At 40.0% G+C, this 23,820-nt stretch overlaps 1 protein-coding gene across 1 annotated transcript in view; it reads right to left on the bottom strand.

The window, feature by feature from the left end:
- LOC138258584 (protein SSUH2 homolog) overlaps positions 1-23,820 on the bottom strand; it is a 202,842-nt gene that overhangs the window by 84,713 nt on the left and 94,309 nt on the right. The window contains exon 5 of the mRNA XM_069205949.1: positions 5,978-6,038. Coding sequence (XP_069062050.1) covers positions 5,978-6,038 — 61 coding nt within the window. The remainder of the gene's footprint in view (positions 1-5,977; positions 6,039-23,820) is intronic.

Here is a 23,820-nt window from a genome sequence, read left to right as displayed (position 1 = left end):
AGGCTGTGCATTGATTTTCACCGCACAGGGAGTTCCTCTTGCAGAAATGAAGTCTTTTTGGTCCTGAGACTTCAGGGAACAGGAGGCAAGCTCTATCCAAGCCCTTGGAGAGCACTTCCTCAGCACAGCAAGAGAGCAGCAAGGCAGCAGGGCAACAGCAAGGCAGCAGTCCTTCTCAGGAAGCAGTCAGGTGACTCCTTTGGGCAGCCAGGCAGTTCTTTTTGGCAGGTTGCAGCTTCTGGTTCTGGGTTCTTCTCCAGGAAGTGTCTGTAAGGTAGAGTGTCTGCCTAAAAAGTGTCTTGTTCAGAAGCGCCTGAGTTGGTAGGGTCAGAGACCATGCTTAAATACCCAAATGTGCATTTGAAGTGGGGGAGACTTCAAAGAGTGGCTTAGAAGTACACACATTCCCCTTTCAGTTCCATCCTGTCTGCCAGGGTCCCAGTAGGGGAGGTGGCAGTCCTTTGTGTGAGGGCAGGCTACTGTCCTTTGACATGTAAGTGGCAGGCCCTCCACCCTCCCAGCCCAGAAAGATCCCTTCAATGTATGCAAGTGAGGCTGAGCATCCTTCATTGGGGGTTTATCTGAGTGAATGCACAAGGGAGCAGTCAACTAAACCTAGCCAGACCTGGATTGGAAGTCACAGAGGGATTTAAGTGTAGAGAAATGCTCACTTTCTAAAAGTAGCGTTTCTAAAATAGTAATATAAAATCCAACTTCACCATTAAGCAGGATTTTGTATCACCATACTGGCCATACTAAATATGACCTGGCTACTCCTTTCAGATCAGGATCTACCACTCAAACAGTATAGAAGGGTAGCCTAATGCTATCCTCAGAAAGGAGCAGGCCTCACAGCAGTGTGAAATGAATGTAGGAGTTTTACACTACCAGGACCTATAGAACACACATGTTCATGTCCTCCCTTTTACCTACATAGCACCCTGCCCTATGGGCTACTTAGGGCCTACCGTAGGGGTGACTTATATGTAGAAAAAGGGGAGTTTAAGGCTTGGCAATTATTTTTAAATACCAAGTCGATGTGTCAGTGAAACTGCCCACACAGGCACTGCAGAGGCAGGACTGAGACATGGTTAGGGGTCTACTTATGTGGGTGGCACAACCAGTGCTGCAGCCCACTAGAAGCATTTAATTTACAGGCTCTGGGCACATGTAGTGCACTTGACTAGGGACTTACAAGTAAATTAAATAAGCCAGTTGGGTATGAGACAATATCACCATGTTTTAAGGAGAGAGCATATGCACTTTAGCACTGATTAGCAGTGGTAAAGTGTGCAGAGTTCTAAAGCCAGCAAAAAGTAGGTCAGAAAAAGAGAAGGAGGAAGGCAAAAGGTTTGGGGGTGACCCTACAGAAAGGCCATTTCCAACACACTTGCCTTACAGTGTGGTTCAATCCTTCCGATGACAGATATAAGTTTGTGAATTTTAATCCCATTGAATCTGAGGATCTGACCCTACTCTACTCTTTGGTCAAGCGTGGCTCCATACTTGATCCAGTATCCCCATCCATCCTGGAGCATGGCCTGGGGGTTGTTCATGCAGTTTTGTATGAGATATTAAATAGCTCCTAGGCTTCTGGCTAGCTTCCTCAGTGGTGGAAGCATGCCATGGTGGTCCCACTCTTAAAAAAAACCTTTGCATGATCTCACCAAGCCTTAAAATTATTGTCTCAGTTCGCTGCTTCCATTATTCGCTAAGATCACAGAGAAGCATATTTATAAGCAGCTCTCCAATTTTATTGAGACCAATGACCTACTTCATAGGCCCCAATCAGGCTTTCGCTCATCTTACAGCACTGAGTCAGCCTTGGTACTAGCTGCTGAATTAATTTGCCAGATCTTAGATGCTGGTGACTCTGCAGCACTACTAATGTTGGATCTAAGTGCCATGTTGGACACTGTGTCCCACAACATTTTGATTAAAAGACTGTGGAACTGCGTGTTGGCCACAATGCCTTGAAGTGGTTTGACTCCTTCCTGCAAGAGCGCACCATCCAGGTATCCCAAATACTTTCCAGTCAAGGGTGGTTCCCCTGCAGCAAGGAATGCCTCTGGGGCTCTCCCTGAGCCTGACTCTCTAATATATATATATTCATCCTTTGCCTGAGGTCTTCAAATGCTTTGGGTTTTCCATCATCTCGTATGTGAATGACACTTAGCTCATCATTACTCCTTCACAGAATGCCAATCATATAGCCTCCTCTCTCTGCCTGTGACTTTCAGAAGTTGCCACGGGAATGTACGCAAACTGTCTCAAATTAAATACAGGCAAGAATTAGGTATTGATCCTAGGTAAACAGCTCAACATCTGGTTTACTGCTTGGTGGCCCAATAGCCTTCATCATCTACCTCTCTCCCTAAGCTTAAGGTAAAAAAAACATGCATTTCACTCAATAGTAAAATCTCTTTTAATAGCCAAATCACTATAGTTGCAGGAAAATGTTTTGGGCATTTAACAACTCTTAAAAAAATCTTCCACTTTTTGCCAGAGTCGAAGCCCTGATTATGTCCAGACTGAACTACTGTAATATTTTGTATCTTGGTGTGTTTCAAACACGTTTCAATAGACTCCAACATGCACAGGATGCACACCTTTTGCTGAATCCCCTAAAACGTGCTTCTATTGGGACAATGCTTATCAATCTCCACTGTCTTCTGTTGAAGCAGAGAACATGCTTTAAATCTCTTTGCTACAGTTATAAGGCCTTAGCCAAAAAGGGCCCATGTTATCTCCAAACTTTCATCGAACCTTATGTACTATCTAGGAACCTGAGATCTGCAGAATCCAAGTTTTCTGTTATTCTCAAAGTAAAGAGAACCCGAATTGGTGGTAGTTCTTTCAATTATCCAGCACTCAAACTTAGGAACTTTTACCGCTTTCAGTCCAACGGGCTGCTTCAGAAACTCTCTTTTGGGAAAAAATGTAAAACTTGGCTGTTCAAGTCTTTTTGATCTTCTTGGTAACCTGTGCATTTTTCATTGTAGGAGTATGGATCTTAGCGCTGGAACACTTCATTTGAAGTAGCTTCAGGCTGTACAAGACTCATGATCATTATGAATATTATGATTGTGATTATTGTTATGATTATTATTATTATTATTGTTGTTGTTATCAATATTATTATTTAATTCCTGAAACTTGTCACACTGAGTACTTTACAAGAACTATAACTCATGTCCCCACCATGCACTGCACTGATAACATTTTGAATGACATCATTGATGGAATCATGAGGCGGTTTGAAAAAACATCATCTTACAATCATACACACCATCATAAAACACAGTTGTACATTCATATACCCACCACAATGTACAATCAATCAACTCACAACATTTGGCCATGCTTCCATCATAAAGCAGTCACACAGCTATCATCAGTTGGCCACATAACCACCTTCGTAAGGTCATACTGCCACCATCATATACAAGAGAACACTCAATAAAATATGTCTTTGTATTATATTGCAATCTCCCCACATGCAGCACACCTGACTGCATAGCCTGGTCATAAGCCAGCACCTGTACAAAACCCACCTTCACAGCTAACTACCACTGCACATACCTTTTGGGCATGTGCAACTTTGATTTACTCAGGCAGCCAACCTCCATTGAAGCCAACCACTATCTATACATGTAGTTTGCAAATGAAATCCAATTCTTCATGGAATGGAGGCCTATGGCCCACTTGCTCTACCCATGGTCACATTACATGCACATCGGGAGTTGGACATCTGTTGAGGGTGCTTTGACGGGCCTGGCTGCCGAATAGGACCTGTGCCTAAGAGTTTTTTTTTGTGGAATTAATGACACATTACATAATTTGTTTTGTAGTGTGTAAGATCCTTTGATGTTCCATGGAACTGTTAATTGAGCTGTGGGAAAACAATGTGGGTATATGGAGTTAAATCTTGCAACTGGAAGGGATCCTTTAACTCTTTAAATTGCAAAAAAGTTTTTATTTAAAAACAAAATGCTTTTATAAAGTAAAGGTGGCTCTGAAAAGAGCCTTTGTGCTTATGATTGTTAATTCATACTTATAGACAGACTTTGATATGTTCCTTCAAGTTGCTGAATAGGATTTTATTCCATTCCTCTGTAAAATGCACTCCATTTAATTGGAAAATTTCTGGCATCTGTAACTGGGTATTATTGTTGTAAATGCATCCCATGCAATAATCCAGAAGGTGTGTGGATCTTATACTTGGATATTGCTATCTATGGGCAAGACAGGCAAGACCAATTCCAATTCTGTCTTTGACAAATGTTGGAATAGATAAAGGATGTTCAAGATAAGAGATGTGTTAACTTTCCAAAGTTTTCTTTCATTTGAATGATAAAGCAACCTCAGTGACTAAACACCAGTTGACTAAATTATTCTTATTGTAATGCACAATCATTCCAACTGGTTGCTCACATGTCAAACAATTTTCTACTAGAAGGTAAAGGTTTCATTTGATTCTACAGTTGCCAATCCATGTAATGTCCACGTTAGGCAACCCCATATCATTGTCAATGTCACAGGAACTTGCATACTCATAAACTCAGTGGAGAAAGGAGTGGCCAATTATTCTCAAATGAACCATGATGCTGGAGTCTTTGTGAGCCTCAGAGAAGGAGCAGAAAAATTAGACTACTTGATATACAAGAATGAATGTGTATGAGCAAGCGTGATGCATTCTTGCAGTACTTGAAGTGCCGTCTTTGGGAATCTGGCCCAAAGTCTAGGAAGGCATGCATCAAGGTGACCTTCCAAACAGAAAAATAGAGTATTTGTGTCACTTCTTTGATTAGTGTTATTGTCTTAAGGATTACTGCAAGACATATAATATATATATACATTATTTATTTTCAGCCTCCAGTCACTGAAATTGTCTCCTGGTGAAAAGAGTGTGTTGTAATAGTCATATGTCTTCTTGACTAAAACACTGAAATGGATAACTCCTAATAGGAAATCATCCTACAAACAGCGGTAAGTGGGGTGGTCTAATTTCAGTTAGTAATCACTGACATTGTTTTCTTGGTGGGGTATTTGCCAAGCGCATTGCAAATGCCCTTTACTGAGTTTTATATCTCAGAAGGCAGTAATAATGCATGTGTTCTCTGATTCCAAGGTGCAGAATTTTCTTTAAGTTCCCTGCACAAACTCTACAAGGTGAAATTTATGTGGGGTAAAAGTGGAGTATTACTGCATCAGTTGTGACCCAGATGTAGGATGCAAACACCTATTAGCACAAAATTAAGATGAATGGCTCATCTGGAATTAGGATCATATATGTTCCATTGGTATCCGTGTCTGTTAAATAGCAAACACAGACTTTTAGTTGAGGCGAGAAACAGATACTTTATGAAGGTTATTGTTTGTATCCGTTGTACTGGGATGATGTTTGTCTGCATTCACACCAGGAAAAGAGGGGGTGTTACCTTGGGACAGCCGTTAGCCATGGCTTGATCATGTCAGAGCTAGAAAGCTAGAGATGCAGCAAGTGTGTCATGGGTCGTAATGCATTAAAGGGACATGTACCACAGCTGCTAGTTAGGTAGTAAAATACAGCTATGGTCAGAGTCAGTGGGTCCTTCAAGATTCTGGGCCATGGTGTCACATCAGCTACTGCATCGTTGGGGGCTACACCCTTGCGAACCCTTTTGCACCTGACAGGGAAGTAAGAAGAAGAAGTGTAACAACAGATACCTGCCTGCTAAGTCAGTATTAAAATAAGATATAACTTTGCCTGGTATCATGCATAGTGGTGTGCCATAATTCACCTGAAATCTATAAGAATGCAAGCATAAATCTAATGTTGCACTACACTTCACTGTGAACAGGGATTTCTGCATGGACTGTTTCCAGTTTTACTGAGAAATGCAGGAAGTAGTTCAACAAAGCCCTGTAATTAGCAGTTTTATTCTGATCAGTTAAGAGAAGTTCAAGATGTCCGACCTTTATCGCCTGTACTTACTGGTATAGTGTTCGAAGGTCCATTCACTTAACCGTGCCTCGTTAAAGGTCTCCAGACGGTACTAGAAAATATGAATACATATGGTTTGGAACAGTGACAAAGATGGACCATCTTATTTATAAATGAATGACAATGTGATTTAAAATACAGACACAAGAAATGTAGGGAGCTCAGGCTGATTTACATATGGTTTGTTCCTGCCTGTTGTGGCACAGTGAGAAAAAACACAGTTTATTGCAATATGACCTAGAGTATTTATCTGTGCTTGAGATTAATTCAACCATTCTACCATCACACTTTCAATATTGTTAGTTTAGGCCCAATAATGCCAACATTCAAAATGTTCTTTAAGGCCTGGCTCAAGGTTTTACACATGAGATAGGGCCTCTTGGAAGCTAATAGCTTAGCCTATATTTGCCGTCTTGTGGGGCATAACTATGCGCATATTTTGTGCAGCACATAGAGAAAAGAGGTGAGTGCATGCAGAAAGCATTACTTCAGTGTTAATATCCCCCATCCCGATTCTTCACAAAGGTGTCAAATTTCCAGATGTCATGAACCAGTAGCTCTGCAAAAACCAGGGGGAACCCTATAACTCTACCCTGCCTAGGGTAAATATAACATCAACAAAGAAAACAATGGCAGGTAGAGACAAATTACATCTTAAGTTGTAAGAACAGTCCTATATTCTGTTACTTCTGAGTTTATTTCTTTCTCAAATTTATTTCAACCAAATTATTCAAATAGCAAAACAAGGACTTATGGTAATATAGCACTTATATCCATTATCACGATAACAATACACCAAATGACACTTGACAAGACATGCATAATAGACCACATCTAAGATTTACCACTATAAAAAACATCTTAAAATAATGCCCTATATATTTAAGTGGTGGTCCCTGTTATCACTCCACATGTGATCCACTTTTATACGCTAAGGCACTGGGCTTTTTCTCGCAATCATTTATCACCATGTTGTGTGTTTCTTTCCCACAAGCGTGATATAGTGCATCTTAAATCTTTACAATATAATCCATTATTTAACAAGCCCAATACACTTGCAAAACAAAAAGGTTGACGCGTTTCGGCCTACTGATTTAAGGCCTCATCAGGACTGGAGAAGGGCAATCGTAGTTCTAGAAAAGACAATCAGAAAAAAGAAGCACAAGAAATGCTTACGAATATACATTCATACATATAATAAATAAATCAGTTAAAAGGTGTATGATACATGCCTACAGAATATATGATATTGCATAAAGCTTATATTTATTTGGAAACAATATTCACTTAATTTAGGAATATATACCTCTATGCAGACCCGCAAAAAATAATTTTATGGCTAGCTGTGAAAAAAATACTTCACTGCTTATAGAGTTGACAAAGTTCTTTCTCCATATATACTGTATTTAAATTATAACAATTTTAACAAGCTCATGTCTTTACCTTGATTATAAAGATAGTCACAGAAAACCGAGATCTTATGTATCGTCCTCAGTTAGCTTAAACGGTGGACCCAGCTGCTTATATGCGCCCATCTGAAGTAAAAACAATGCTGCTAATATCGGCTCCCTAACAGGGGACACAGAAGCTTAAATCAGCATTCAAAACATCCTTCTTTCAATCTCACTTCTCGAAGTAGCTATCAAGTTAAAAGCCGTTGTCATCTTTACCGTGTTGAGCGCGTTATCAAATGGAACTGACTCTTCGGCGTGTAAACTTGAAACACCTGGTCTTCCGTGTTGCATTCATTAGTAAGCAACGAAACGCGCTAGAGACGTACTGGCGTCTCTAGTAGTGAAGGAAGCCAGTGGAATCATGGGTAATCTACCAGACATGGTGGCCCGCGTCGGAAAAAAAACGCGGCCATCTTAAAGCAAGATAAACGACTTGCCTTTCCCATTGTCAAAGCCAGTATTATCAAACCTTCATTGAAACAGATCTAGTGTCATAGCCAGTAATTATTAAAAATCTATGCAACCTTGCTTAGCAAAAGCAAAAATTGAAAAAATTAGTCAAAATTAGTCAACAGAAGAATCAGGTAATTTACATCTGTCTAACTCATCTGTTATACTTAAAATTTCTATATTTGGGCCAATCTCCTTCTGTTATTAACGGTTTAGCTATCTTAAGGGCCTCTTTGTATTTTATACTTTCTACCCGAGATATTTTTAGGGAGAATCTCCTAATTGCACTGGGTCATGATATGAACGCTAAACAAGGATCAATAACTGTCTACATGCTTTTTCTTCAAATCTAGGTTCTTCAAATATACATTAATCTCAAAAAACCTATTATATCTGATGTTATATAACAAATTAGGCATAGTGCATTGTAATTCTGTAAGTGTTGACAGAGTATCAGAATTTCTTGAGGTAAGTAGCAGGTCTCACTTAATTAGTGCCCACATTTCATCATTGTCATTTAAACCAGTTCTCGCTGTTTGGAATCTCTCAATGAATCTTGCTTCCATTCTTAATAATTTCTTTGTCGTTGGTAATCCATCCAGTTTGGGTTGTATTGCCAGTAGAACTGTCCACCAGATGTCTTCTGCTGTGTGCATACATTCCTGGAAATGCTCGACTAATGGTGCTCCTTTGACTCCACATTTGATTCTGGACCGATGTTGCAAGATCCTGGTTTTGATTGGTTGTGCAGTCTGTCCAATATATGCTTTACCACATGGGCAAATAATGCAATAAATCACATTTTTCGTGTTACAATTAGTGAAATCATTTTGTGTATGTATTCTACCATTTATTTTAACCTCTTTGGTGTCTTGTATGTATTGGCCTGCCACGCATTTTCCACATCTGTAGTGACCTTTGATTACTGGCAATTGTAATAGAGTTCTCAGATCTTTCTTTTTTTCAGTTTGTATCTGGACTGCCTTGACCCATTGGTCTTTTAAACTACGTGACTTCTTAAATGAGAACAGTGGTTTGTCTATATTCAACTCACTAATGATTTTCCAATTGCGTTCAATGATAGACCGTATTTTGTTCGCCTTAGGACTGAATGTGATAACACATGTTAGGGGGACCTCTTTTGCTTTTTCTTTTGGAACTAGCAATGTTTCCCTGGGGGGAAACCACGCTTTTTTAGCTGCAGTTTTAATCAATTTTCTAGGGTATCCTCTATCGATAAGTTTCTTAGTCAATTCCTCTGCGTTATCAAAATAGTCAGTTTTTTCAGTACAATTCCTCCTAATTCTTAAAAATTGGCCATATGGTAAATTTTGTTTAAGTGTGCGTGGATGGCCACTTGAGAAATGTAGCAAAGTGTTACGATCTGTGGGTTTTTTGTAAAGGCTGACAGCTAAATGGCCATCTTTGTTCCATATCCATAAGTCAAGAAAATTGATTTTGGCTTTGTCTTTACTCATAGTGAATGTAAAATCTATTGTACGATGATTAAGCCACTCATGAAATGCCTCTAGCATTTCCTCTGTCCCTTGCCAAACCATCAGAATATCATCAATGTAACGGAACCAATGATCAATATGTTTCCTAAACGGATTGGTTTGTGGATAGACCCATTTATGTTCAAAATAATCCATTACCAAGTTAGCGATCTCTGGGGCAAAACTGCAGCCCATTGCCACGCCTTTAACTTGGCGATAAAGTTGATCATTATATTTGAAAAAATTATTTTTCAAACACAATGTAGCTAATTCCACTAGGAATTCTGTCTGTGGAGTGTGAAGTTGGATATTGTTATTCAAAGTTTTTCTAATGATTTCAATTGCTTCGTCTTGCGGGATATTGGTATACAGTGACTCAATGTCAAAGGTAACCAACACTTGATTATTTTCTTCATATGTTAGATTTTCTAACTTGTTAATAATATCCATAGAATCTCTGACATAAGCCGGTGTTTTGGCTACAGCCGGTTTGATGAATACATCAACCAATTGAGCAAGAGGTTCTAAAATAGTACCACACGCTGATACTATTGGTCTACCTGGTGGATGTTCTAAGTTTTTATGGATCTTGGGTAGGATGTAAAAACAAGGAATTCTTTCATCAGACTGGTTTAAGAAATTATATTCTTTTTTACTTATCCAGCCCTGTTCTTTTGCTCTTGCTGTAAGTGTTTCAATTTTGTTCTTAACCTGTTTAGGTTATGAACCAGTAGCTCATCAATTGTAGGGATTCTGTGTATATTTTGGTACTGGTAAGCTAGTTTATTTAATTCTGTATCACGAGCACGCGAATACAAAGAAACAACGTAAACCAGATAAGCATGGAAGCTGTGATTCTTTGTAATAATGTACGTTTTTTAAAATAGAAAATTTCTTGCTCTCACAGAATTTGCTGATTTATATTGGCTTAGATTTCTATCATTTTGGCCCTGTGGGAAGAAGGGAGGCTGCTAAACACCTGTCACTGGATGTGCTTTCCAAAATTCATGGTAACCATTTTCGACAAACTAATTGGCATATTCACTTTTGAATAAGCCCACACTAAAGTTTTGTAGCAACTGTACGAGTAGTGCAAAGGGCAAAAACTGGGTTTTGTTGTCTACTTTGACCCTTTTTGCCCACATGTGATTCTAACATTAGAACAAGAGCTGAGAAACAGGCATGCCTCCTTGTGGCTTAGCTTCAGTTTTGTACTGATAAAATGCACCTATCTTTGACATTAATTAATACATTTTATGTTGAGTCAATTGTAAGTGTGCCTTACACATTAAACAATGGGCTGCATAATATAAAATACAAATTATCATCTGCTTTACATGAGAAGGATATTGCAAGTCACTGAGGAGTCCATGACTATATAGAGGTATGAAGTTGAAGGCTGAGTCCTTTAATAAGGTTATGGAATTACAAGGTGACTTGCAATATCCTTATCATGTACGCCAGGGGTACCTTGTCCCATATAATACATGGTCACACCATCACCAATCACACAACCCACTTAAAACCTTGGTGAATAGCTCTTTCATATGAAGGAGCAAGCATGTTTGCAAACATGAAGAATAAAAAAAAACACTTCAAAAACCTGTTGGATATTTGTTGCTAGCAGGTATTATAAAGAGTTCAATAGAAGTCAGTTTAAAAAAAAAAAAAGCTTCAGTAGCTTAGAAGATCTAGCTTTTCTCTATCTAAGGAGTGCAAAAAATAAACATATTCTCTATGTTTGTAATTGTAAGCTATTAAATTAGAGCAGAAGAAAGAAAAGCAATGTTCCCTTTTCCTTGCTTTCAATAGCTGTTTCAATTATGCTCCGTGACTTGACCTGCCTTTCACCTTGGCTGTTGGCTCTGGCAGCTGACACTGGGATGTCAGAACATGACTGTAATAACTCATAATAGTTGAGTTCTGACATTTGTTCTTTAATATATTTGTACAGGCTTGTCGAATCCCATGTATTATAGCCACATTTAAATCACATTTGTGTGACTGCTTACTGTTTACAGAGGGTAACAGGGGAATTGTGGTACTGTTACTAATGAGGCTGTGGGAATCCGTATGTTGGAAAATGTGTGCAGTTCCTAAAAATCCACTTTCATACCTTGTTCTTGCAGTATATATATATTTTTCATTTCAGAGGAATTTTATTGAGTTTCCAATATACAACAGAGCAATAAAACATAGGAGAATACAACACACAATAAGATGTAAGCCAGTAAAGGGAATTTATGAAAATAAACAAAAATAAGAATCTAACTGAGGAAAACAAATCATATGCATGATATAACATAAGTGATAAATTAAGTTGAAAGCAAGGGATTGTTCTAAAACAAATGCAATATAATCATTGAGTCGGAGCCACAACCTGGGATTAAGATGCAGATCTAGACATATAAATATAACATCTGAAAATACGCTGATAACAATATGCGTATACGTATGAGAGCTACTGGTGGTGTTAGTCTTACACGATGGCCAAAGTTATACAGATTGCATTGCTGCACAAAATATATAGGTAAAGGAAGATACTGGGGCACACACTGTTTTAGTATTAAATCAATAATCAAGCATTATTATAAGAGGATAAAGCACATTGGTGGGGAAGTTTAAAGTACATGTTGGTTTGGAAATTCAATGGGGTTTACTTTTGGTAATATATAAATCAAGAGTTCCCCATTAACATCTTAGTTGTGGTTTCCAAAGGGAATGTTGTAATGCAATATTGTCTCTGCCTTAGCTGTGTGATGCAATTTAACCTTGATTTGAAAGATGTAAAACTCATATTTTTCTGGTTGGTGAGAATGAATTTACAGACGGCAGTTAATAAGATATCCAGTAAAAATGCATCAATACCGGACTTCAGACGAGGGTCTAAAAAACCCATTGTAATAGAACTGAAATCATGGTTATCTGGAGACCAAATAGCGTATACAGAAATGAAAATATTTTGACCCAGAATTTCAACACAGCATTACACATTTTACCCGCCTTGTTACCTTTGCAGAGTTGTAGGCTTTTATATTTATTTATCTGTACCCCAGCTTTCTCACTTAATAATTTGTTCTATTCATATTTTTTATTTGCCAGAAGGTTGAGAGGAGAAAGGTCAAGGTTCAAGGCGTGCAAAGATTCTAGCCTTTTAATTTCTGTTTCCAGGGTGGAAATCTTTGAATTGCTTTCTTTTTTTTTTTTTTTTTTATTATTTTTTTTTTTTTTTCTTCTTCTTTTTTTGTCCTCATAATTATCACCCTTGCTTTGGAGGAGAGAAGAATAGTTCCGAACGAGGGAAACGTAACCCTTAGGACATCCCGTTTGGTCTACGTATTATTATTCTCCCAATCGTATGCCATCAACCAGGATATACTATTTTCCATGAAACCTAGTCTTAAACCAAAGCATCACCCAATATTGGGTAAGGGGAGTACTAATCATTGGACTAAGTTTGCACAAGGCGGAGACCAGACAGCAAAACAGTAATATACAAAAAAAAAAAAAAAAGGGAAAGAAAAGAGAAAAAGGGAAGTAATGAACTATTGGTAGACATTTTCCCAATTCATCCAGAAGTTATCCCTTCTAGAAAGGGGACCTCGTTGTTCCATTATACACATTCGATTTATAGATATTTGCCAATCCTTAGAGCGGGGGGGAAAGGGGTCAACCCATTTACGACAAATTTCTCGCCTAGCCAAGAGTATTAATACAAACAACAAATGCTCCTGATGTGTTGACAGTTTTTGATAATTCATACCCTGTTCGCTGACCCCAAACACCACCATAGAGAGATCCAATTTTACTTTCACATTAAATATTATCTTTAGAGTGTTTCCTATCTCCTCCCAATATTCCCACAACTTTGAACATTGCCAAAACATGTGTATATCGTTTGCCTTATCGTCACCACACCTCGGACAGTTTTTCTGAGTTTTCCCAATAGCTGTTAATCTAGCCGGCGTCCAGTAAACCCTATGAAGAGTGAACAAGTGGTTTTTCTTCAACTCTGCCGGGCTGGTCGTGAACCACAATTCTGAGCAGGACCTATACCATAAAGATTTCACATCTAGAGTTGGAAAAATCCCCCCCCACTTCAACAAGGGAAGGGATATCCCATCCCTTGTTGCTTCCAACAGAGCATGGTACCACATAGCGACTTCTTTATTAATGATTTTCTGGTTTAATTTTCCTTCCCATATATTCCTTCCTATTTCTCCTGTTTGTTGCGATTTAACCCAACTAGCTATCTGAAGATACTTGAATTTGGAGACTGTCCCTCCAGTCCCTTCATAAAGTGTCGACCAGCTTAACAGTTCTGGTCCTTCCATTATCTGGCCCCATCTTACAATCCCACTCACTCTCAAAGGAATTGATAATTTATCAGTAAGGCATTCAGGAGTACCAGGTGAATCCCAAATGGGGGCAGAGCTGCAAAAATAGGGTATCTCTAGCGCTTTCCGAAAGTACATCCAAATGTTGCATGCATGCCTGAGTGTCTTCAAGCGTACCTTCTTGAAGTACTTAGGATGGCCGAATTTATATAGAAAATGATCTGCTCTTTCCTCGAGGTGTGCCGTTAAGGCTTTCCAAGCCGGATCATATTCTGACTTCTTATTCAATAGGTTTCTGATGTTTTTTAATTGAAATGCCAGATAATACTTGAAGAAATCTGGAGACGCAATGCCCCCCCACTCTTTTTTTCTACTCATCTTTTTCCACGAGATCCTTACTCCTTTGGAGGCCCATACAAACGAGGATAAATCCCCCTGTAGTTTTTTAAACCAGCTGTTCTTAAACTCTAATGGAATAGTGTTAAATAAAAAGGTAAATTTTGGGAGAATGCACATCTTCAAAATGTTGGATCTTCCAATTATGGAAAGAGGGAGAGCGGCCCACGCCTTTAGCAATTTTTTGGTTTCTCTGTATGTTATGTTAAAATTTAGTTTAGGTACCTCATTTAGGTCATTTGTTAATCGAATACCCAAATATCTGATCTCTTGTTTGACTAAAGGAGAAGCATAAGTCAAGTTCCAACACATTATTTCTGTCTTTTCTGTGTTTACGCTGTAACCGGAAAATTTACCAAATTGCTCCATCAAAGTATTGAACGCAAGTAGGGTAGAACTAACATCCTTGGTGTATAGCATAAGATCATCCGCATATAATGCTACTTTTTTTTCCCAGTCCCCACTTTGAAATGGAATAATTTCCTTACTTAACCGAAGAGAAATTGCCAGAGGCTCAATATATAAATTAAAAAGCAAGGGAGACAATGGACATCCCTGTCGCGTACCCCGCCAAATCCTAAATTCTTGTGATAACTGGCCGTTAACCAGAATTCTCGCTGAGGGGCGTCTATACAATTCTCTGACTGTCCTAACAAAAGGAAATCCCAAGCCTCCTTTTTCCAGCACTAACCTCAAAAAATACCAATTAACCCGATCGAAGGCCTTTGCTGCATCAAACGTCAGGATCGCCAACGGAGCCTTTTCTTGTTCCGCCAGGTCTATTGCAGCGAATAACTCATGTGTTACATCCTGGAGATACCTCCCTTTCATAAAACCCTTTTGATCCGTATGAATCAGATTACCTATAGCACTCCCTAATCTCCTGGCTAAAATCCCTGTATACAGTTTGTAATCGGCATTCAACAGGGAGATGGGTCTGTAAGATGCACAAGACATTGGATCCTTACCTGGTTTTAAAACTAGACAAATTATAGCCTCTCTCCAGGATTTAGGCGTCTGAGCCCCCTCAACCAGCATAGAATTAAATAATTCTAATAAAAATGGACTAATAACTTCCCCCAAAACCTTGTACAATTCATTAGGTAGATTGTCTGGACCAGCGGCCTTTCCTTTTTTTAACGCTTTTATGCCTTCAATAAGCTCAGCCTCATTTATTTTACAATTTAATAGGGTCTTTTCGGAATCTTCTAGAGCTGGAAGGTGTAGTTTTTCTAGAAAATCACTAATCGAGTCGTCTGAATTAACCAGGCTTTCTGAGTATACGTCTTGGAAAAAAGATACAAATGCCCCCTCAATCTCTTCTTGCTCCACACAAATCTGATTCGTATAGTCCAATTTGACTGCTGAAATATATCTTTTAGAGAGGTCTGACTTAACCTTCCATGCTAGTAGCTTACTGCAACCTTCTCCATATTCATGGTGAGCATATCGACTAGCTTCCCACTTTAACTTACTACGATTTTCCAAAAAAACCTCTAGCTTAGTCCGAACATTAACCTCTTGACATATCAAGTCCTCTAATAAATTGACCTTCTCTTCTGCTCGTGCTTTATGGATTGCAGCTTGCAAGGTTTTTAGAGATAATTCCATATCTCCCAATTTCTCTTTTTCTTCACGATGTTTGTATATTGCCAGGCTCATAAGCCTCCCTCTAATATAGGCCTTAAAAGTGTCCCAAACACACCATAAACTTGCCGTACCTTGGTTCAAAAGAAAGAAATCTCTTGTGTCTTTTTTTAATGCTTCTACTATAGAGTCGTCTAATAGTATAGCGCGATTAATTATACATCTAATACCCTTATTTACGACCCTGATATCCAAGTGTAATTTTACAGCTGAATGATCTGAGAGGTGAGCAGGATTGTGGGCTACCTTTCTGACCTCTGGGCATAAGCTTTTGTGTATTAAAAAAAAATCTATCCTAGATCTATGCCCATATTTTTTATTGTAAAATGTATATCTGTCTCCTTCGCCTCCTCTGCAGTGCCATATGTCTACCAATCCTAGATCTTGCATGGCTTGTTTCACCTGTGCCCTCATTTTAGGAGAGTTATCCATACCTCGAGGGGTTGACTTATCGTATACAGGGTCTAACAATATGTTGAAATCTCCACCTAGTACCACTGGATATCTAGCTAGAAGTAAAATATTGAATAACTCTTGAAACGGTGTGGGATCATCTAAGTTAGGTCCATAATAGCCTGCCACCGTGACCCAATAGCCAGATGCGCACAGTTCTACCACTACCCATCTCCCTCTAGGGTCAACTTGCACCAATCCTATCCTAGGTTTTATGGATTTTTTGACCAGAACTGCCACGCCTTTTATCACACTAGTTTGGGAGGAGCATACGCTAAGAGAAACCCAATTCAACCGTTTAACCCAGGTCTCCCACTCTGTTTGTTGGAGATGAGTTTCTTGCAATATGATAATCTCCTCTTCCGCCAATCTTAAATATTCAAAAATCTTCCTCCTCCTGCCTACCACCCTTAAACCATTCACATTCCAGGAAAGAAATTTCAACCTTAAATTCCCATACTTAGACATATCTGTCAGGAGAAAAGGAAAACGTCATGAGCACAGCACACCCCCCTCCTAGGTAAACAACATATGAGGACTTTCTTATTTTTATCCTTTCAACCCACCTAATCCCCCTAACCCATCCCAAACCCCCACACCCAGTGCCTCCCACCCCCTCCACCAACACCAACACCAACACCAACACCAACTCCCACCCAAACCCAACCCCCCTACCCTGGGGAACCCTCCCTGATTCTACTAGGATAACCATCCTGTTATCCTAAATTCGAACTCCCCATCGGACGAGATACTTCCACTAGATCTTATTGTGACGCCCTAATCTGGTCTATGAATGCGCTAACCTCCCCCGGATCTCTCATGTTATACATTTTGTTCTTCCACATGATCCGGAGTGCTGCCGGAAACCTTAGCTGTACGGTAGCCCCAAGAGAACGAAGCTCGCGCATAACTTTTCCCAACTCCCACTGTCTATCTAACGTTGCTTTAGACAAGTCCGATCTTATCCTGAAGGCCCATTCCCCTTTGGAAAAAACACCAACTTTGAGGGCTTCAGACAGAATTTTTTCCTTGATAGAGTACGTATTGAAGTTTATCAGAATCCTCCTGGGATTCTTCCTCCCGGGATTTTTCTTGAACGGATCGCGATGGACTCTTTGAATATCCTCTTCCAAGTTAAACACTGCTGTATTTGGGATAACCTCTTTTATCAAAGCAATCACATAGCCCTTGATATCTTCGCCTTCCAATCCCTCAGGAACACCCAAAAGCCTGATATTATTTCTCCGCATGTTATTTTCCAAAGTCTCTAGTTTGTCCTGTAACAACTTTTCCCCACGTTTTAATTGTGAAATATCCTCAGATTGAGCTGCCACCCGCTCCTCATGGGCCGCCACCACAGTCTCGAGTTTACCCATCCGATCTGATAACAAAGTGATTTTATTTTCCAAAGCCTCACATACTTCCCGAATCCTTGTTTGGTTATTTTCTGATGTCTCAAATTTTTCCCTAATCTCTTTAGTAAGAGAGATTAGCAGGGCCTGTACATCCATACCATAAGACATTGTACCTCTGAGAGGGTTACTCTCCACTTCTAACAAAGCCGATAATTTAGAGGAATCCTCTCCCTGTCCATCTAGATCCTTGTCTAGTGAATTTAGGGGCGAACGCATAGCCAAACGCATAGCTAAATTTGACCTTTCTAAATCATCTGAGGTTAGTTGACTATTTGCCATATCCTGCGATGGAAAGGTAGTGGTCCGAAAATATCTTGTGATCAATGATTCACTCCTCCCCAGAGGTTCAGGTTGACCTTCCCCCAAGAGAGGGGTAGGAGGGCCCACGGATGACAGAGTTTGATCAGTCCCCTTTAAAGAGACTTCGCCGTGAGTCTTAAATCCAGGGTTTATAACTGCTACAGTCTCTGATGAATAAGTCTGGGGCTTATCATTCACACCCAGGGGGCCGGGCTTACAAGTCCTTGCACCAACCAGGTTTTTAACCTCTGTCCGTACAACCCTGGGGCGGCGTTTGATTGGAGACATGCACCGAGAGGCTCTGCTGGTATCACGTTCTCCTCCCACCCTATTCCTGTTCAGATTACTCCTAGTGGAAAGCCCCGGAGTCTCCGGTAAACTCCCACGAAGAGAACAGCGAGAGGTATAAGATCTCCCTCGTCGCACACCCCTCACTGCTTCAGCCCAAATACTGGAATTTAAAGCTTGATTCCAGGGGACCCCCCGACCACCTTTCGCCGAAGCAATTTCGCCCCCCTCCTTGTTCGCCGTGTTTTTAATTAAATCTCCCGACCTGGGGAGAAGCAACGCCGAAACCGCCCTCAAAGCAAAGAGACAGCGCCAAAAGTCAACGACAACAGGGTGTCAACAACAAACCTCCGTGGGTGAGGGTGGTCCCAACAAAAAAAAAAGGGGCTCACAAGGGGAGAAAAAAAAAAAAAATCCCATGCAGACTCAATATGCGATTGTTTTCCAAGGATCCAGTATTCCGTTTAATTAACGTTTTATGGCATCATCGGTGTGTACTTCTCACGCACAAAAAAAAAACAGAGAGCTCCGTCCAGCCCAACACCGAAAAAAAAAAATAGCTTTCTTTGTTAATTAGTCTGAATGTCTATTAGAGCACCTCCAATTGTTGATTTGAGAGCATCCCAAAAGGATGTCTGCAGATTTGTTTTCAGGAATTTAGTTATGAATTGTTATTTTAATATATGATTAGGATGTTTAATCTTTAATTGGTTCATCATTAAAATGCCAAATTTTTTGCTTGGGTTTATATCAGTCCCAGAAAATTGTCATGGCTACACATGAGAGATTAAGCGGGAAAGAATATCTGTTTTGTCAATAGATGGGTGAAGTTGCCTGAAAGGAGAAGATAGTCACTTCTCGAGTAAGACGAATGTGGGTGTGAATAGAAAATGTAGTCTTTTGTGTCCGGGTGCAATAATCTCCAGCAATCGTTTAGATAAATCTGGTTCAAATGTTCAGTAGGACTTTATGAGATTTTGAGGAATAGACATGGGATTGAGATTTGCTTTCTACAGTGAGGTGTAGAGGTTAATTAAAATCTCTGCCAATGATTATCAGTTTACTGTTCGGGATGATTTGTAGTGTGTCGCAAAGAGAGCTCCAGAACTGAGGAGAGTCACTATTTGGGTCATATAGGTTGAGAAGATGAATGTGATTCCCATTCTGGCAAAGTTTCATTGTTATTAATCTGCCTTCATCATCAGTATTGTTTGATAGTAGTACCAGATTAGATTTCTCGGAGATAATCGTTATGACCCCATTTTTCTTATTTATGGCCGGGGAGCAAATAACCTTGCTTGTCCATTTGGTAGTAAGAGATTTTACTTCCTTCAATCCTGTTTTAGTTTCTATCAAGAGTATAAGGTCAGCTTTTAGCTGGTATAAGCATCTCTCAATGTTTTTATGCTTGAATGGATGGTTTACTCCCTTAACATTCAGAGTGACTATTTTCATATCATTAGGGGGTGGTACGTTAGGCACTGGAAAGAGGTAAGGACATAGTTATGAATAATATAGAAGAGAGATCTTGTTGTAAGAATGGAGAAAAATACAGTGAGTTATTGTAGGATAGAAAAACATAGACAGGTGGCATATGTATAATAGGGACTTGTGTGGGATACTTTGTGTAGCAATGATACTAAAAAAGCAAGCTATGATAACGAGTGAAAAATAATCCTTATTGCAGAAATGATTGAATAGGTACCAGAAAAAAAAAAAATTATAGGAAGTAAAGAAAGGAAAAGCCCATTCAAAAACATGAAACCCTCAACAACCCACCTCCCCTCCCTGCCCCCACAGAACAGATAAGTGGAGAGAGATGACAGAGAGACAAAAAACAATCAGACAGGATCTGCGGTTGGATATAAACATATGCTATGAGCAGGAAAGATTCCTAATACACAAGCAAATTTAATAACAGTTCAGTTTAAAAAAGGTTGGAGTAAATGCAAAGAACATTATGTTGGATAACAAATAAAGCCGGTGTAACCCATTAATGTACCAAGAAGGTAAAAGAAGCATTTCATATATCCGAACTGGCAAACATAACACCTAATGGATACTATGGAGTGTGAACAGTTATATAACAAGAGTACAGGAGGACTATATATATATAAAATCTATAACACCCATACAACAGATCTTATCTAAGATATCTGTAGAAAAAGGTATTTAGGACAAATCTTCGCTCCTTTTTCTTTTATCTTCATGGACAAACAGATCTAACCACATTCAAACAGCTAGGTGAAAAAAGGGCTAGTAGTTCCCTAATTATTGTCAATCTAAAGCAGAAGTTCTGAATTATTTTGCACATGTAAGTGGCTTTTTATACAAAAGTAAGTATAAAGTTAGTGTTTTCTTCTGTTGGAAATCAGATATTGGGCTTCCATCTCATGGTGCTCGTGGTCATTCTGGAAGATTGTTAGATATTTAGAGTCTGCAAATATATGGTGTTTTCCATCCACCGTCACTCTACATTTTTCTGGGCAGGTGAATGAAAATTATAGGTCAAGATTTTTCAGTCTAGGTTGGAAAGCAAGAAATCCCATCCGTGTGTCAACAGTCATTTTTGAGTAGTCCTGTAAGATATATCTTTTCTGACATAATGTGGTTGTGCTTGCACATGTACTCAAGCATTAATTCTGTATGTTGAAATCAAAGAGTTTTGCGAAGGATTTGACTTGTTACTGACTTGTTCATAGACTTGAAAGTGGGAACTTGATGAGCGCATTCTAGTTCAAAATCTTTGTAAATGCTATGCCTGTGATTTGCGGAAGCCATTTTTCTAAAAAGATGATACAGGAGCCCGCAGAGGACTCTCTTCCTTCCAGAATTCCAAAGATGCATAGGTTCCCTAGGAGTTTTCTTTCTTCCAATTCAGAAACTTACTTGATGAGGGATTTTGTTGAAGATTGAAGGTTATTGAGTATTGTTAGACTTTTTCGTCTTTGGCGTGGTCTACCTTAACTTTTTACCTCTGTTCCCCAGGTTGTTGATGTGTGCTGGACTCTGTTTTTACTGTTTTTGTTACTCTGGGCACTTTACCACTGCTAACCAGTGATAAAAAGTGCAAGTGCTCCTGTTTAAAATGTGTATGTAACTGGTTCTCCATGATTGGCATATTTGTTTTACTGTTACGTCCCTAGTAAAGTGCACTAGAGGTGCCCAGGGCCTGTAAATCAAATGTTGCTAGTGGGCCTGCAGCACTGGTTGTGCCACCCACACAAGTAACCCTGTAATCATGTCTCAGACCTGCCACTGAAGTGTCTGTAAGTGTATTTTTACACTGTAAATTCGACTTGGCAAGTGTACCCACTTGCCAGGCCTAAACCTTCCCTTTTCTTACATGTAAGGCACCCCTAAGGTAGGCCATAGGTAGCCACAAGGGCAGGGTGCAGTGTATGGATAAGGTAGGACATTTAGTAATGTGGTTTATATGTCCTGACAGTGAAATACTGCCAATTTCGTTTTTCACTGTTGCAAGGCCTGTCTCTCTCATAGGATAATATGGGGGCTACCTTTAAATATGATTAAAGTGTAGATTCCCCTAGAGAGTAGATGGACATGTGGAGTTTGGGGCCCCTGAACTCACAATTTAAAAATACATCTTTTAGTAAAGTTGATTTTAAGATTGTGCGTTTCAAAATGCCACTTTTAGAAAGTGAGCATTTCCTTGCTTAAACCATTCTGTGACTCTGCCTTGTTTGTGGATTCCCTGTCTGGGTCAGTTTGACAGTTGGGTTGTTTTTCACCTCACACTAGACAGTGACACAAAGGGAGCTGGGGTGTAACCTGCATTTCCTGATTAGCCATCTCTGCTAGGAGGGAGGGGTGGAGTGGTCACTCTCATCTGAAAGGACTGTGGCAGCCTCTGACAATGCAGACTCCAACCCCCTGGTGTGTGTCTGAGGCCGTGTCTGGGCAAGGCAGGATTTCACAAGTAGGTGTGAGTCCCCTTTGAAGAAAGGTGACTTCAAAGACTAAAATGGGTATAAGAAGGGCACCCAAATCTACAGACTTGAGAAACACTTCTGGAACCAAGAGGAACCTCTGCCTGGAGAAGAGCTTATAGCTGAGGAAGTACTGCCCTGCCTGTGACTGTGCTTTGTGGAGCTTTCCTGCCGTGCTGCTTCTGCCAGAGTAAGAGGGCAAAGACTGTGCCTTCCATCTTGTGAAGAAATCTCCAAGGGCTTGAGTTAGAGCTTGCCTCCTGTTGTTTGAAGTCTCAGGGACAGCAAAGACTTCTCTCTGCCAGCACCTGGAGTCTCCGGAGAGACTCCTTCTCTGACAAGTGGTGCCCTATCCAGTCCCTGGGCCCTTGAAAGGAAAGCTGGTGGAAATCCAAGGAAATCGACTTCGGACGACTCCGGACCGACGCCGCTGCTGAATCCGGTGACGCCGCCTGCACCAGACGCCGTAACCTTCGCCGGAACGCGACACTCTTCGCAGGCCCGACGCCGCTGCAGCCCCGCTGAAGTCCGCGACTCCGTGGAAATCGCCACACCACGTCGTGACCGACGCTGCTCGAAGTGCACGGATTCAACGTTTCGCACAGACGCCGCGATCCCCGACTTCACGCATCGGCTTGTTTTCACTCTTCACCAAAGGTACTGTACTTGGGGCTCTACACGACTCCGTGTCCAGCGCCGCTGGTGTCAGCTTGTTGGGAACGACTCCGTCGTGATAAAATCTCATTGAAGCATTTTTTTTTTCTAAGCGCTATTTTTTTTAGTTTAATCTTTAAAAATTCATAACTTGACTTGTGTATGTTGGATTATTGTCATTTTGGTCTTGTTTTGTTTAGATAAATATTTCCTATTTTTCTAAACTGGTGTTGTGTCATTTTGGAGTGTTTTCATTAAGTTACTGTGTGTGTTGGTACAAATACTTTACACCTAGCACTCTGAAGTTAAGCCTACTGCTCTGCCAAGCTACCAAGGGGGTAAGCAGGGGTTAGCTGAGGGTGATTCTCTTTTACCCTGACTAGAGTGAGGGTCCTTGCTTGAACAGGGGGTAACCTGACTGTCAACCAAAGACCCCATTTCTAACAAGTACCTTCTCTGATTTTGATGAGGTGTCTTATACCTCACAGATTCGATGTCCTGCACCAGAGATTCTGTCAGTAATGTTGTTGATGTCTGCTCTAATGGCAGTCAATTCCAACTGCATAACGTCTGTATCATTTTTGTTTGATTTAGCAGGGTTGTGGACTTTAGCCAGTTTTTTCTGGATCATGTCCATAGTATAGCTTATATCTGTTTTGCCTTTAGTCAGTGACTTCTAGTACCAAGAATGATTAGATTTGACCACTTTATTGATCCTGAGCAGGTTTTAAAGGTACAAGTCAGTGACTAAGCACCATAATACCACACAGATTTGTTTTTGACAAAATCATGTTAATTAGGATTGAAGGGCTCTCCGATATTTAGAAGTTGGGCTTCTAGAGAACACAGGCTGATCAAGATAATTCAGGCTGTTGCATGGTACAAAGGCATCATGTTGAGGCAAGGCATGCTGAAGTTAGCAATGAGGGATCAGCTTTGATTTTGGCATGGTCAGAGACTGAGGTAAGTCTTATTCAGTGTGTTTTGGCAGTAG

Source organism: Pleurodeles waltl, chromosome 9 (assembly GCF_031143425.1).
Source record: "Pleurodeles waltl isolate 20211129_DDA chromosome 9, aPleWal1.hap1.20221129, whole genome shotgun sequence".
NCBI lineage: Eukaryota > Metazoa > Chordata > Amphibia > Caudata > Salamandridae > Pleurodeles > Pleurodeles waltl.
The sequence above is the reverse complement of the archived record's forward strand: the minus strand, read 5'-3'. Positions and strand labels throughout refer to the sequence as shown.